This window comes from Aptenodytes patagonicus, chromosome 7 (assembly GCF_965638725.1).
Source record: "Aptenodytes patagonicus chromosome 7, bAptPat1.pri.cur, whole genome shotgun sequence".
In the NCBI taxonomy this organism is placed as follows: domain Eukaryota; kingdom Metazoa; phylum Chordata; class Aves; order Sphenisciformes; family Spheniscidae; genus Aptenodytes; species Aptenodytes patagonicus.
The window spans coordinates 67836924-67854270 of record NC_134955.1 but is presented as its reverse complement, the minus strand read 5'-3'; the positions used below and the strand labels follow the sequence as shown (position 1 = coordinate 67854270).

Here is a 17347-nt window from a genome sequence, read left to right as displayed (position 1 = left end):
GCATACCTGTATTTTTTTGAAAAAGTTGCCATTATGTACAGATTACATTACTCAAAGTAAGATTTAACTCGTTCTTTAACTTGTCTTATTCAATCTTAGTGAGCTAACTTGAGGGAATAATACAAATGTCTGGCAGAAAGCTGCCACCTCAAAATGGGCACAGTGTGGACTGCTAATACAACTACCATTTCATGATCTGAGTCTAATTGGCAAGTCTACATCATTTTACAGTTGAACATGTATATGTATTTCTTACATTTTCTCGCAAATTTCACCTGTCTTATGGAGCTAGTATTTGTCAAAAAGTTTCATTTTAAAATGAAAACCTATATAAAATTGGTAAATAATTTGGTATATTGTCCTTTTCTCACCAGGCAAAACCAAAATCATGGGATCAGTGTGTTGATTTGTATTTTGTTGTGTCTGTTGTGCTTTGGCAGTACACATGTTAGAACATAAACTTCTGTTTAATTCTGATTTGATAAAAAAGTAGCCTTAAAGCCAAAACTGATTTTTAATCTGTGAGATTTTTTTCTGTTCATTCAGTTAATGCTTTCAGAGTCTACTCAAGTTTGGGTATTTTGTTTTTGGTTTGGGGTTTCTTTTTCTTTACGTACATTTATCACTTTTTAAATTTTTTCGCTTCCTTTCTGGAAAATGAAGCACTCTATTTGGGGCCCTCTGCGTTGCATCAGGAGTGTGAGAATGAATGTGAGAACTATAGCTGTATGGCTCCTGGTTTCCCATGTACTTGTGTCCCTTCCTTTTGTATTTAGCAGCTAATATACGCTTGATTTTTATCTCTGCAAAAGGGTTCTGCAAAGTAAAAGACTAATAGTTGCTTCATTGTTTCTTATAAAAAGTAAAAATCAGCGAAAGGGGGTGAGGATTGTGGTGCTGTTGAGGGATTTATTTTGTTGTTGTTAAAGCTTATGTGTATTGCCTGGTGTTTCTTGGGATAGAGTGATGCCAAATGAATGCATATATTTAGAGGACTTTGGGTTTTATTATGCTTTTAATTATACTTAAATACTGTTACACGGAGAGATTTGGATGTAATACTTCATGTATCTAATTGCTATCTTTTCACATGCTTATTTGCTTCATTAGCATTGCTTCTCATACATTACATCATTTAGCATTTGAGAGCTTTTGGATGTCTTTCCATTTGCTTAACTTTTAAATACATTTGCAACATACTGAATGTTCTTGAGTAATTGAAGTTGATGATAGTACATGTGGATGGTATTTCATGTGATGGGCATTGATTCGATAATAGATTAATAGGAATTCTGATCAGCGTGTAGAAAATTGAAATTACAATCTCTGATTAAAAGCTAGCGGTTCTGTTTCAATTTTAGTCAAAAAAACCTACTGTTGCATCTGATCTTCCTGAACATCATCAGCTCAATAAACCATCCATCCTTCAAAATGTTAAAGTGCCAAAATCTATACTGAGGGATGCTGAAAGGATTTTGAGAGGAGTTCAAAACAATAAAAAAGTTCTTGAAGAGAATTTGGAAGCTGTTATTCGTGCAAAAGATGGGGATGTCATGTATACTTTTATTAACGCCCTGACTACAAACAGGTTAGACCTTATTATTCAGTGCTTTGTGTGACTACTCATTGTATGTGCTCACCTTTTATCAACACTCTTTCAATTTTTTTAATTCCGTGCATTGGAGAACTAGTGCAGTTCCCTGAAAAAAGTATTTATTGATTCTTCTCTGCAATCAGGAGATGATTCTCTTGAATGTCAAATGTTTTTTGACCCTCCTGATGTGAATTGAATTTTTTGAGAGATCCCTGTTACTTCTTGGTACGATCTATGCTCCAGAACTTAAATCTGAATTCTGAGACTCTGTCGTCTGGACAAACTGCTCTGCTGTCATGACAAGGGGGTATTTAGCTTTTTGTAGACAAACTTGCATTAATAGGAAAATTAAGCAGTAATTTCATAATTCTAAACAGAAGAGGCTTCATTCAGCTGTAAATGTTACAGAATTAGTCATCCTAGAGCAGATCTTTGGCTTTAGAACTTTTGCTTAGTTAGCTGTGTTAAATACTCCTGCTTGAATTGTAATGAAAGTTTTCCTATTAAAATGCTCCTTAATCTTGTGTTTTCCTGAGGAAGGTAACTGTTCTCATCATGTAAAGATATTTTTCCAGGCATCATATCTGCTATCATTATCTTTTAGAGGAAGTAGTAATTTTTGTCATCTGCTTTTTGTCTTTTAAGTTGGAATGTTTTTGTTGCCTTGTTTTTTCAGTTTTTGATCAGAATAGGAACTGACACATGGCTGCCACTTATTCATAGATGTTTGTAATAATGATAGTATATACAAGCGGGGGCTGGGGTTTGCAGGTGGCGTTATGTAAGAACAGATTTAGGTTTGGGAAACTCGGATAGGGTGTGCTTAGTGCCTTTTGGAGACTGTAGGGGTACATAATCTTACTGTCTCTGTGTTCTGGGTTTCTCTTTTTATAATGTTTATAGGTCACTAGTTTCCCAGGGACAAATCTGTGCAATTTAAGAAGCACTGACCTAAAATAGTTCGTTCTTCTATTTCAGAGATGTATCGGAAGAGATGCGTATCAGAAAGACTGTGGATGAGTGGATTAAGGCAATCAGTGTAGAAATCCAGGTATGGCTGGAAAAAATGAGTTCAGGTTTTTGCATTATATCTTTGCACCTTACATTGTTCTTTCACGTCAATAGTTAGACATGATTCACTCACAACTTGAAAACGTGAGAAAACTGCTTCTTATTACTAGCATGTAGTATGCTATAATAAAACATTTACCTCTATTTTTAAACTTGCATTGCTTAGTGAAAATCACTGGTCACAGTTGCTGGCTAACATGAAAAAGAGGCCATTTCTCAGAACTTCAAAGTTATCCACAGACTTTTCTGATAGCCATGAAGATAAAATCTCCTTTTATTATGTTTATGTTTTATCTTCAGGCTGAAATGGCAAGAAATGATTCGGAACAAGTGAAATATGATCAAAAGGTCCCATGGAGCAAGACAGCCCAAAACATCAAGGCTATGAAGACCAATAAAGAAATTAAAGGAAAAACTCAAAAAATCCAAGGATGCTCAACAAAGAAGCCTCTATCTGCAGCTAAGCCATTGCAGAAGCAAGCAGAAGATAACACAAGCAAACAGAGGTTTAGAACTTACTTTTCTTCTGAAAGTTTGCAGAGGAAAGAAAAAAGGGCAGCTGTGAGTTCCCAAGTAGTTGGCTTCTTTTTTGGTAATGACTGCTGTGCTTTAGATTGCAGTATTCACATGAAAAATTGTTTGTATGTGTAACTGTAATAATTTTAAATGAAAGCGATTGCCCTGTCCTGTGGATTTCTGTTGTCAGAATTGTCCTTGTTTTCATGTGTTGTAGAAGCCTAAGCTGTGTGTATTAACGTAGAATTCATTGTCCTGTTATGAATTTGTCTTACCCAGCACCTGCTATTTTATTCAGCTGTTAGTAAGCTTCTTGTACGTATTCTGCATGCATAAGTTTTCATGTGTGCTTGCAATTTATACTGTTTGTTGCGGAACTTCTTACATTTTTTCCTCTAGATTTTTGCAACACTACTGATGTCTTCAAATTTTCATACATGAAGAATTGTAACCTACTTTTTTTTTTTTGGTGTGCACAGGGACCTGTGAATGGAAGTGCAATGGTACAAAATGAAGACTATCTCTGTCAAGTTTATGGGAAACCAATTTACCAGGGCCATCGTAGCACGCTTAAAAAAGCACCATATCTGAGATTCAACTCTGCGTCTCCCAAATCTAAACTTCAAAGACCCAAGGTGATAGAGTGTATTAGAGGTAAGTAATTCCTTGATGTGAACAAGGTCTTCCTTCCCAGTTTTTCTATTAGGAATTCCTTGTATAAATGAAGCTATTTAATCGTAGTTCACCTGCGCTTCAATTTAAAGCTTAAGCAACTGCAGTAGGCTTCCTGGAGAAGTGGTCGATGCCCCAAGCTTGCCAGTGTTTAAGAGGCATTTGGAAAATGCCCTTAATACCATGCTTTAACTTTTGGTCAGCCCTGAAGTGGTCAGGCAGTTGGACTAGACGATCGTTGTAGGTCCCTTCCAACTGAACTATTCTATTCTATTCTAAAAGATGCTCTTTTCAAAACTAAAAAATACCAGTAGGTTTTCAGATTTGCTTAGTGTGTATCTCACCTATTTTAGATTGTCAAATTAATACTTATTTCTAAATTTAATAAACATATTGATATGTTTATTAAATATTATTTATATAAATTTAAATATTATTTATATAAATAAAACAATATTATTGTTGCCCAAGTCTTAAACAGCTGAATTGCTAGAAGTAATGACATAAGCACCTGAAAGCTGAGTGTGTTGAAAGAGTAACTCAACTTTTGATAAAGGTTACCAAGAGATGTATTCTTCATGTCAGGTTTATCCCGTCATGTCATTTAAATGATTGATTCATTCAGAGTTAAGAAATCTACTGAGATTTGAAAAATTAAGGAAGCCTGATATTCCATTTCCCATCTGTAATACATGAATTGAAATAGAAAAATTTAAATTTATGGGTGTGAAGATGACATCTATTAACTCAAAAATACTGAAAGACGTTAATCGGAAGCATCAGTTAAGTTCGCTAAATGCAAGTAACTTCTTTTGTTAGTCAAGTCAGCGTTAAAAGTGGGGTATAACTCTTGTACTAGCTTGTTAAGGTTATTTGATTGATAAAGGTTATTAGTTGATTAATAATGAGTTCCATTCATTAGTTCTGATCCTAACACTTTGCCTACAAAAGATTCTAATTTTCAAACCTATTAAAAATGTGTAAAAATAATAAAAAAGTGAAACTATATGATACCTGACATAGGTAAGTGTAGATAAACTTTATCTTGAGTTAGTAGAAAGTAATGTTTTAATTGGATCTGTTTTATTTCCTAGTTATCTTTTCAAAACTCAACTGATCCTTAATACAGAAACTAAGATTAATCTTTAACTGATATGTTAGAAAAACTGATGTGTATCATCTTCCCACTGCGGGAGAGAGTGAGCAAATGACGTGATAAAAGATAATGATGGAGAGAAAGAGTGTGTTAAGTGTAAGAGGCAGCTAAAGTGATAGTGGGCACAATTGAGTTAATAGGATGGACATCAAATGGAAAAATATTAGTTGGCTTCCCTCTACGCTTCTTGCACTTACGCTGTTGTTACCCATGCAGAGAAAATATACTTGATGCAATCTTAACTGTCATGTTTAAAAAATGGTGTCCGAGTTTTTATTATAACTGTCAAAATATTGTATTCTGTATGAAATATAAGAGAATAACATGAGAAGGCAGTCACTTGATGAGACCGTGTTTTTAGGCCATTAAAATATACGGTATAAAACATATATATGTCTTTGAAGAAAAGCACTGCTGGTTTTTGGGTTTTTTTTTGTTTTTTGTCTTTTTTTTTGACACTATGATGTACATCCACAGTGGCAAATCCTCAAAATAGTACAAGAATCTATTGTTACGCTTAGCATAGTCTTTATGCCATTGCCTGGCACTTTTCTTACCTGTGCTCTGGAGCCCAGTTGTGATCCATGAAGAAAAAGTGGTGTTGGTGGAAAGCATTTGCAATTCTCATAACCCTCCTGGAAAATGTGGGTTATAGTCCTGGCAAAAATCTCGAAGACTTTTCAATACTTACTTTATTTTTCAAAAGGTGAGAACTTGGTATACGAAAACTGCTAATCTTGTTGCTCATATTTTATTTGACCTCTCTTGAAACACTTCTTTTTTTGTGAAAAATGCTGGTATACTCATTTGAAGGACCAGCATGATACAGCACTCTCTTAGACTACTGGCTATGCTGCACACCTGTAATTTAGTTTATTCTATATGGATTTTTTTGAATAAAATGTGTGCTAGTAAGCACTTAGTGTAGCAATAACAATGATACAGTGACCTCTAAGACTTGGATTGAGAACAGACACTTCTTTAAAAATAGTTAATCAGCAGTTCTGCTTTTGCTGAGTCCTAAATGACATTTTTCTTCTGTATTTAATGGGCTCTTGTCCTTTGTAGAAGGTCACAACCTTTCCAGGGAGGCCGATTTCATCATTCCAGAAACAACACCTTGTAAAGAGGCAGAAAAAGTGCCCCCCCAATCTAATCATAATAAGTAGGTCATTTGATACTAACTGTTTTCTACCATTAATGTGTTTAATTCAGTAGTGTCAGTGAAATGTAAAGGTACAGGTTGCATGCAGTTGTAATAAGCTGCTCCTGCGCTTTAGCTTGTTTTCTGTTGGAGGCAAATAGAAATGAAAGAGAAAACTGTGTACTGGATCCATGCTGCATTCAATCTTCCAGAACTCCTGCACGTGACAAATACTGTTTAAAAGCTATTTGCCTGAAAACAGAATGAACTCTGGATAGCCTTTACACAAAGTGGTTTTCTTCCAAGTCATTAAGTCATACCACAGCAGTACAGCAATGTGTGTGTTTGCAATAATAAAGCCGCCATAAAATTCTTTTCTCTGTTTCACATCAGACTGCGGTTACAGAAAGTTATGTTTTTGTCTCTATCTTGACACTAAGTAAAATAAGACACCCCCTTGTATTCTTATCTGAGGGAAGAAAGGAAGAATACAGACTTTTTTGCACGTCACTTAGAAGAATAGCACTCCAATTAATGTGTGTCCTATTTCCAAGTTTTCTGATTTTAATGGCTTTAGACTGAGGTCAGCCTTTGTTTGATACTGGCATTACTTGTCTTTGACTCTTCTTATAAGACAGTTGGTCAAGCTGCTTAATTTTTGTGCTTTCCTACACCTTGCCAATAAAATGGAAAAGTAATACTTCTGTGTTTCACATGGGTCTCATGAAGACAAAACAGTTAAATTTTTTTGAGGGCTGCTCTTCTGAAAGATGCTGTTGTGGCAGGAAAGTATAAATAATAAAATTAAAACCAGATCTGTACTCCTCTATAGTAGGAGTGTAAATAAAATGAAACAAAGTTGAATGAGCACTTTAAAGCACCAGGTTCTTAAAAAAAGAAGGAAAGAAATCTTGCTCGCATTAGGCATGGTTAGTTCTTTTCCTTCACGGATCTGCACCCACAGATTCCCTTCCTGGCCTTGATGTATCAGGTGATAAAGGCTTAAAAATTATTGGAAGTCGTTGGCCTTGGGTTTGATTGGCTGGAAAATCCAGACTTATTAAATGACTCTATTTTGTTAGAGCAGTCCACTGAGCTTGTTTTAAATTAGCGTTAGAATAAGGATGTTTATTTAAGACTGAAATGGCCATCTGGAGAGTCTCTTTTCAGTCATTTTATAACTCTCTCAACCATTTTCGTTGCAAATAAACTGTAGTGACTAATGCTTGGTTTCTTATGGGAAGTTAGGAAAAAATCCAACTAACACTTTTATGAGTAAGAGAGCATTTCTAAAAAAAGGTTGGAGTTGTTTTCTTGCATAATTTGTACTGATAAATACATGTTAAACACTGTGTTTTTAAAGCTAAGTTTAATTAAATGTCTAGTTTCTGCCCAGTGCAAATAAACTTTTCAGGGGGAAATGAAAAGTTGAAAGCAATTAAAGTGAGGTGCTGTGTGTATATAGTACTTAATCATTCTTACTGTGAGAACCTTGTTTTTACAAGTTGGTGGTATTACAGATATGTTGCCAATTTCTGCTTTTACTCAAAAGTTCAAGGCCGGGGGGGACTGTTAGATCACGTAGTATGACCTCTTCTAAATCACAAGCCACTGAACTGTATCTATTTATGTTACTGAGTCCAGTAATTTGTCTTTGACTAAAGAACAGTTTTTCTGGCTAACCTATGCTTTGCAGAAAGGCACATGCTCATCATTTAAAGACATCAGAAATTCTGCCCTTAATTACTTCTTCCCATGGCTAGATACCTTACGGTTCAAAAGTAAATGGGACACTTCAAATTTGGTATCGGATTTATAGTGAGTTTTTGGCTTCAGTTTACAGCTACTTCAGTTTCCAGGTGATTCTCCTTAAAACATGAAAAAGGCCTTTTAACGTCCAATCTATTTTAATATTTACAGAGATACAGAATTAGAACTGAATGCAGTATTATCATATATGGAAGCCTTCTCCTGCTCCACCTCACTGACATCCTGTTGAGACACCCGAGGATTACATTTATGCCTTTGACCATAGTATTGTATTGTAATTTCTCATTGCATTGCCTATCCAACATGACCTTAAAGCCTTTTCCAGAGACACTTCTTTCTGACCTGTATTTTCTCGTTGAAGAGTTATGACTTGCCGTTCTTGTTTCTAGGCTTACAACCCATAATTTGTGTGTATAAAAATACCACTTCTTGAGTGAATTGCTTTACTTGCTTGTCTGCATTTGTTAAAAGTCACATTATCAATCTTTGTTATCCCTAAATTTTATAATCATTGACTTTTATTCTTCAGTTAATTAGGAAGCTATTAAATGTGAGCAGAGCTAGAAAGTGCTTGTTGCCATGTGTTAACTGGCCATTAATACAGGAAGGGTGATGATTAGAAACAACAGAGGAGCAAGATGACATTTTTCAGCTGTAGTGAAGATACAGAGTTGGTTACCAATATGATTATTTCCAGGTTCATTTTCCTAATGCCTACAAAATAGCAGTAGAAGCATTTATGTTTGATTCATGATTGCTGACCCCTTTTGGGGGATGTTTTGGGCAGTTTTTACCCATTTAGATAAAAGTTAATAATTTTGCTAATAGTATCCATTGTTTGCAAAGAATACAGGTTGAGTAAGACCTTGCATGACTGTGTAGTGAGAAATGCAACGGTGCAATAAACGTTCTCCTCTGCTATAGACATTATAGTCTATAGCTATAGACATTGTTACATACAAATTACTTCTGGTTGGCTATTTAACAACACGTTTTCAAAACTGGACCAAAAAATCAGTGCTTCCTCGATGTTGCAAGTCAAGACTTACAGGTATTCGTTATGGCTTTATTTTCCAGTAGCAGTGAGTTATTAAACCAGGAATTTGTAGATTATACCTGTTCCTTTGAGTACCTGTCAATATTGTGGCTGGAGACAAACTGCATGTTTATAAAATTGAGGCAATTAATCAGATGAACGGGAGATCAGTTTGGCTATATTCTGTATCCTGTCTCTTTTTTATGCCAGGATTGCATACTGTTCTAATGCTGTATTTCAAACCTAAATCATGGGTTTCTTCTCACCTGCTAAATCGCACGTTTCATTCCAACCTACTACCATCTTTGTGTCCTTTTCTTCACATTTCTGTGCCTTTATTTGCTAGACTCAGATGTTCAAAAATTGTAATTTTAATTCCTTCGTTGCTGTCAATACTGCAACATCTAACTTAGCACTTTTAGATTCCACCCTTCCTGTCTCGCTCCCGTGCTCCCTCCATCCCACAGCAAAAAGTTATAACTGTTCCGGTTGAAGGGCTTAAATTAGTAGTGTGTGATATTATTCTGTTTGTACATGCATTGATGACGCGTGGTTTATCTGCTCTTGTTTCAGGTACAAAGGTAAAGTCAGCAAGAACACAGACTTCTCGCGCACAGAAGGTAGTAACCAGCCCTAGGAAGCAGCATGCTTTATATGCACTTACCCAAGAAAATCAGTATCTCTTTAGTCCAAGTCGAGATGTACCAGCAGTCTGTGGTCCACTTGAAGGTCACCTAATTCCTATGGCTATTCCACTAGGTAGGAGCAAATAACCTGTAGAAGGGATGTGTGAAGGTTAATTACTGCCACTTCATGGAAATACGACTTACGTCTTCCTAAGTCAGTGACTTGCCCTGGCCCATGAGATTTGCAGCTGCCCTTCTCATGGGAAATCTGCATGGGGGAGGAGTTTAAAATGTTCTGGTTCTCCTCATTCTTCGTGCTGGATGTCTGGCGACACCCTGACAGAGCTATTATTTGCTTAGCTGTTACATACCTTCTTTGGTACACTTTACATTTCTAGGGTTCTTGTTCTGGCTTTAAGTTTGGTATTGGTGTAAGCAGGAACTGAATCATTGGCCCTTGGATTCAACATTTACGATGACTTCAGCCCAACGATTTCAGGAGGATTGTGTCAAAAACACTAAATTCGTTGTCATGGCTTCTGTATTTTTGGACCTTCAATAGAACCTTTATATAGGCCTTGTTTCAGGAAGGGTTAGTATTATATTGGCATTTAAAGAAGATCATTATTAAAAAAAAAAGGGTGTCTCAAACAAAAATTTGTGGGATGCTATACTAAGTGTAATAGTATTTGAATATGATTAAGAAAAAATGAGGTGGGGGAAGCATGGTATGTAATTTTGGAACGGCAAACACAATGTAGTTATTCTCGTTTTCAGCAGTAGGTGTCACCGTAGTCAAGAAAAGTGAATAATTTAAAAAAATGGCAGTGTTGATTTTACAGCTTCTGCTGGGAAAGCCTTAAAATTACCTGGTGAAGCACTATACTTTAGCTAGTGTTAATAAGGGACTTTTTAATTGCTCTGTAATTGCACACGAGATCTCAGTCTGCCTTATGTGAAACACAGACACCCAGAATTTAATTTTAATTAATTTATTAATTTACTGACTTTGGAGATTTATATGTCTTTAATTATTTTTAAACTGTCCTTAGGTCAAACCCAAATTAGCGACGTCTCGCTGCAGCCTGCTGGAGTAGTTATAGGTAAACCACACCCTGTTACAGTTACAACCTCTCTTCCGCAAGTGCCACCAAAACCACCGGTTGAGATAAAAAAACCAAACATAGCTGTAATAGAGATGAGATCAGAGAAAAAGGATCCACCTCAACTGTCTGTGCAGGTACATATCAAGAGTGGTGATTATTTGTTTGTTTCTTTTAATAAATGCTAACTAAAGACAGTCTCATCCATCAGTAACTTACTTTGACATCAGTAGATGGTTTTCAGTTAGCATTAGAAACATACAGAATGGAGGGACCGGGAAGTTGTCGTGCTATGCTAATATCTTTATTCATATTTTAACAATTACCTTTATTATTTGACCAAAATAGAAAACTATTTTTTCTGTAAGACATCTATGCAGGGTGTTTGTAAAATAGTTCTATGTCACATTTTCTTTTTTTTTTTTCCAAATGAGATTTTTGAGTCAGAACAAACTTGGAATAAAAAAAAGTATTAATATAAATGTCAGTTTTCTTGGATGACTGCTTTGGCCTTTAAGATTTCTGTTTCAAGCATGATAGTCAACCCAAGGATTTCACTCCTGATTAATCAAGCATTGCAGTCCTTACCTAGTGGGTTGGGGTTTTTTGTTTGGTTGGTTTTTTTTTTTAATTTTTTTTTTTACATGAGTCTGTTGTCAAGGAAGTTAATGTTTCTTACATGTTCGTTCTTTTGGATTCAAGTTGTTGAGAATATACACACTCCTACACACACCTTTCAGATACAAATGATTCACGGAACTCAAAGTTAAATACAGGTAGAGTAGTATGTGGTTTGTTCCCTTGGTGTATCGCTGTATTCCACCCACATGCACTTTGCTGTTATTTCACCCAGTTCTTAAATGTTTAAGGTGATTTTTTTTTCCCCAAAAAAAGAATTAAGCAAGCGTTCAAATCTTTGTTCTTAAAACCCCCTCCCAACTCGTTTTGATGCTGTAAGGGACATGCCTTTATTACAAACTATACTGTAATACAATTATCCTTTTATTTTACTATACCAGATACATGACAAGGTGAAGCCAATAACCAGCCTACACAGTGGCTTGTAGGCCAACGTACTGTAAACAAACTGCAAGGCAAACACACATCTGCTATACAAATAGTTACAAGTATACTCACCTTTTGTCACATGCAAGCCAAATTATCAGGGAATTAGAGAACAGGAGAAATCAGGTAGTGCAAGAAAAGAGGTGAATATTTCTGGGGTTAGTTTTTGTACATTACAGTATTTTATTTTTCAGAACCAAGTTATTATCAGATACAGGTATGAGAAAAGGAGGTCACTGAAGTTTAGTGGCTCAGTAGCAAGTGGAAGAGAGAATCTAAAAAGTTCGACGATAGTAGCTGAGCTAATGCATAGATTTTCAGATTGGTGCTTTTTTTCTGTCCTAGGTGTTACCAAATGTAGATATTGACAGTGTTTCAAGTGACAGTGTGAGTGTAAACCATGTTCTTCCAGGCTCCGAACCTGCACTTCCTCCTGTCGATGCTGTAATACAGGTATTGATTGGTCTAAATGTCTGAGAATTCAAATTTGTTGAAAAAGAAAATATGTTAGATTACTACAAAGTTATCTCATTATCTTGTTTGAGTTAGAGAAATTAGACAGTTCCAGGAAAAATGGAGTAATTATTCTGAAGAATTCAGAATATGAGGTATTTGTTTAAGAAAATGAAAAATTGCAGCAATACACTGTTTTTCCAAGATTAAATAATTGCCATAGCAAAACTCTTTGAAAAACAGCATTTCTTTGTCCTGTTAAGAGTTGTAATCCCTTATTGGCCCACGTCTGTCTTATTTATACTGGCTTCAGTGTTCTGGCATGAAGACTGAGTATGTTCTCCATTCCTCCGCCTGCTCCTTGGCTGTACTTGAGTGGTTAGTGCCATGTATGCGTAGCCTGTTCACTGGTAGCCTGTGGTGTGTGGAGCTGGCCTGTCTACTCTATTCTCTTTCCATATAACTTTTCAGAAGTGTTTTTAATCTAATCTAAGCAGTGATGAAGGTTTTTGTGCAACTAAAAGGTTAACTGCTGCATGCTGAATGACAAGGTTGTAAACTAGGGCACATGTTTACAGGATAGCATATTGTTTCTTCCAGTGGACTTCTGTCTCGTGTATTGCACAGACTGGACAGTGTGAAGCCACGGTGATGCAGTGATAATTTTTGTATAGTTATTGTACCTTCTGTTTTCCCTGTGTGTTAGCTGCTATTCTGACTTAAGGACTTAGGTTCTCCAGACCCCTGTGGTCAAGGTATTCACTGAATAAGACAGAGACCGTGGACTAAAATAGTGATTATTATTTAAAAATGATATTATTAAATAACACTGTAGAAATAGCACATAAGTAAATTGCTTAAGACACTTCTAGACTCTTGTGTGCTATGTTTTACAATATTTTGTCTTACTGGTTTTTTTAATAAGAGTTACAGGTATTGCCCTAGAACTTTTGATGTTGAGATATTCCATCAGATTTGGTAACAGCAGGTTTTAGTTGTCAGCGTACAAGAAAAAGTTCTAACAATCTGTCTTTATGCTATGCAAAGAAATTCCTCCTAACTTTTAAGGTGGGTAAAGCATTTTTTCTGGATTCAGGCTGTTGACAGTGAGTGGTGATTTAATTGCATTCTTGTCATGAAGTTTTTCTGCTAATGCATTTTTTCCCCCCCAATATGAAATACCTAACAATTTCAATCTGTCTTTATAAGACTCCAGAAGATATACATAGCGAAGAGGAAGATACAAAGTTTCCGGGAACTAATTTCATTGATGTTACTGATGTCATGCAGGTAATTATATTGCAAAGGTGTCCTTTCCTTTTAAATGTTTTTATATTTGTTTATATTATTCTGTCATAACTGAAAGCACAATGTAGAAAATTGGTTTACTAGCAACTTTAAAAATACACATTGTGAGCAATACTGAACTGTTTACAGTGCTATAAACAATATTAGAAATTACTGTGTGTTAGTAAGTAAAGGACCTTTGAAGAATTACAATAGAAACCTAAAATTAGCTTTTATTTGGATGTGTTAGAATCCGCTAGAAATAAAAGTAGTCCTCTAAAATCAGCAGTGATCATAGCACTTAAGTTTTCACAATTTCAAGCTCTAAATGTGATGCATATATAAGATGCTCTCACAGATTTTAAGTAAGGTGACCAATATTTTCAAATGTTAAAGTATTTTCTGAGGGTTCCCTTTCAGAGAATTTCAGTATAGAGCAATTTGCATGTGCTTTTGAGGTCCTAAAATGCTTTAGCATAATATCTCATTTCAGTCAAACATTATGTAACTTTAAAAGGCAAGCAGCGTGTGTGAGTATACGCGTACAACATGTACTACTCATCTCATGGATCTCATTATGAGTTTACAAATTTTTTGTTTTTCTGGATGCCTTGTTAGTATGTCTGTGCACGTTTAACAATATTGTTGTTTCTGGATTATGATAACATGGGTTTGAGATATTCTTTTACAGTTTAATTTTTTTAGGTAGCAAGTCCTTTTTTTTTAGTTTGCTGACCTCCTGTCAGTCAGTGGGGGCTGACAAACGCTCAAGGTTGGTGAACCAGCCCGTATTTCACTTTTCCAGATTAAGAGCAGAAGCAGAAACTCAATGGTAGCTGGGAAAGGCTGCCTCTGAAGGAAGCGAGATGCTGCCACTCAGCTGTTGTGGAGTATCTTGCCTCTGTGGAAGATGGCAGCTTCCACCTCCTGCTGCATTTAGGACTCAGTAAATACCAGGAGCTTGAAATTCCTGTTGCTGGCTAGTATTTCTCTTGAAGTGCTTTTTCCTCAAGCTTCTTTCCAGTGAGCTAGACTTGCTGTGTGCATATCAAAATCTACCCAAAAATGTATTCTTTTTACCTGTTCTGTGTGCTCCTGATCCCAGGATTAGAGTGTGTGCATCAAATATTAACTCTGTAAGCCTGCAGGTCGGTATGGTAGATTTATTTTTAAAATGAATTCATCATTTAGCATTACCAGTTAGTTAAAACAGTCCTAAAGGGGTGGTTTACCTATCAAAAGTGGGGAAATGCTTTATTCATTTCTAGTTTCAAAATTACCTTATGTTATTGGAGAGGAGGAGTTAAACCCATTTGGACAACTTTCTTCTGTTTGCACAAAAAAGCTTTATTTTATAAAAGTAAATAGGAGAGCTATTTAAGAAATCAGTTTATGAACTAATAAAAAAATGCTGCAATGTTACATTTTTATATGTGAATAATAGTTATTAATCTTTTTTTCATTTTTCTCCTGGATTGCTTTTATCTTTTATTTTTGGCAATGGGATATATTTTAACCACAATACCAAAAAATGTTCTAAGTGAAACATATGTTTGGCCTATGACCACACAGACAATGTTCTTAAAAATGTGCAAGGCAAACACAATGTGAAAGCATAAAATCAACCTCTGGAATGGCAGGGGTATTTAAGATATGAAAAGAAAGCAAAGTTATTGCTATAAAAGAGGCTTCAGATTCATGAAAAGATGTGTATAAAACGCTGTACAGGAAAATAGCTTATTGTTGTCTTCCCCGCACACCCCTTTTATTATGAAAAATTAATTCTGTTAGAACTGAAGACGATAAGTATTTGTGTGAAATATCCTTTTTTTTTTTTTTCTTTTCTTTTTTTTCTGTTTTTCTCTTCCACAGTAGATATTGCAAAAAGGCCTCAGGACGCTGTCCCAGGCATTTCCTTTTCCTAAGATTTGTTTTACCGTTTTGTCGTGGTTTAACACCAGCCGGCAACTAAGCCCCACACAGCTGCTCGCTCACTCCCCCCTGGTGGGATGGGGGAGAGAATCGGAAGAGTAAAAGTGAGAAAACTCATGGGTTGAGATAAAGACAGTTTAATAGGTAAAGCAAAAGCCACGCACACAAGCAAAGCAAAACAAGGAATTCATTCGCTGCTTCCCATGGGCAGGCAGGTGTTCAGCCATCTCCAGGAAAGCAGGGCTCCATCATGTGTAATGGTGACTTGGGAAGACAAACGCCATCACTCCAAATGTCCCCCCTTCCTCCTTCTTCCCCCAGCTTTATATGCTGAGCATGACGTCGTATGGTGTGGAATATCCCTTTGGTCAGTTTGGGTCAGCTGTCCTGGCTGTGTCCCCTCCCAACATCTTGTGCCCCCCCAGCCTGCTCGCTGGTGGGGTGGGGTGAGAGGCAGAAAAGGCCTTGACTCTGTGTCAGCACTGCTCAGCAGTAACAAAAACATCCCTGTGTTATCATCGCTGTTTCCAGCACAAATCCAAAACACAGCCCTGTACTAGCTACTATGAAGAAAATTAACTCTATCCCAGCGAAAACCAGCACACTTTTCTACTAGAACATGCTTATTTGAGATACTTAGGAGTTGAAATGCTAGTTGTTAGCATTGGTAGCCTGATAAAGGCAAGGCTGCCGCAGCTGCCTGCTCCCAGGTCCAGCCAGTACTGAGGCTGAGCACGTACCGCCAATGGGCGCACACACAAACACACGTATACAATGCACATATACGTATGCGTACACGAGTGGCTGCACAGATCAGCACTCAAACAGTACCAAGGTGCTGATCCTGTTCCCCTCTCTGGCAGTTCAGGATGGAGGTCTGGGATATACGTGTGCTTGTGTGTATGTACATATGTGTGTGTGTATAGATGTATGTACACAGGCATACACACGCGCAGTGTAGTTCCCTCCAATACCTGGCGTTAGACACGCAGTCTGCCCAGTAGCTGGCCCTGGGTCCTTGCCCTCCCCTGCTCTGGCACCTGGACGTGCAGTCCCCTGAAAGCCCCTTGCTCAGGAAAATAGCTGGAAATGGCATTTAGTGAGAAGACAGGACAGACTGTGCTGATCAGGCATAGGGCAAGGCCAGGCAAGCATGCTGACCAGCCGCTTGTTTACATGCAGCCAGCCACTTCTGTCCCACTATTTTCCCACACCTGTACCTCTCCAAACCACCTTGGTCCTTCCCTTTCCAGGCCTTTGGTTCCTCCCCGTAAACACCACATAAAAAGTCTTGTACCATCCCAAAATACTCTTCCCTGCATCCCATAATAAGTCATCGTGTCATCACCTCGTCCAAATGCACCTGCCCAACCTTAAGAAAGGTGCTATGGAGAGTCTTTCCATGGGCTCATCTTGCTGGGTTTCACTCGTGGACACCGGGGCTGAGCCCTCTCCTGTGATAGCCTTGGGAGTAGCTGGGTTGGGGTGCTCGGTTGTCATATTAGGTTATCTGGGTTCTCCCACCTGTCGTCGCTCCTCTCTGCTCCTTTGTGTGAGTGGAGACAAACCTTTTATTACAAAACCTAACAGTAATTTGTTTTAACAGTTTTGTGGACTAATGCAACATGTCCCAACTCGTAAAATGCAAGCCCTGCCATAGGAAGAGGTGGTGTGCCTTGTTCTCCCATTGCAACCTTGCTGTCTAGTGTTTAAAGACCCAGAGCTCCATCTTCCAAAATAGTTGAATTAGGTGCTCTTATTTCACAATAAGAAAATTCATGTGCGGAATAAAGCAGAAGAAGCTGTTACAGCTTTGATTTATACACTTCTTTATTTTTGATTGGTGGTTGACCCTACAACAAAGTAGGTTCAGACTTTCTGCACAGAAGAGGTTTCGTAAGGCCAGCCCTTGCATGGACCCT

At 37.1% G+C, this 17347-nt stretch overlaps 1 protein-coding gene across 2 annotated transcripts in view; it reads left to right on the top strand.

Moving 5' to 3' along the window:
* The window catches only part of KIAA0586 (KIAA0586 ortholog), a 75851-nt gene that overhangs the window by 11977 nt on the left and 46527 nt on the right, over positions 1–17347 (top strand). For both annotated transcript variants that reach the window (XM_076345673.1, XM_076345672.1), the window contains exons 12-19: positions 1362–1588; positions 2573–2645; positions 2966–3226; positions 3661–3835; positions 9533–9718; positions 10638–10825; positions 12099–12206; positions 13416–13496. In XM_076345673.1, coding sequence (XP_076201788.1) covers positions 1362–1588; positions 2573–2645; positions 2966–3226; positions 3661–3835; positions 9533–9718; positions 10638–10825; positions 12099–12206; positions 13416–13496 — 1299 coding nt within the window. The remainder of the gene's footprint in view (positions 1–1361; positions 1589–2572; positions 2646–2965; positions 3227–3660; positions 3836–9532; positions 9719–10637; positions 10826–12098; positions 12207–13415; positions 13497–17347) is intronic.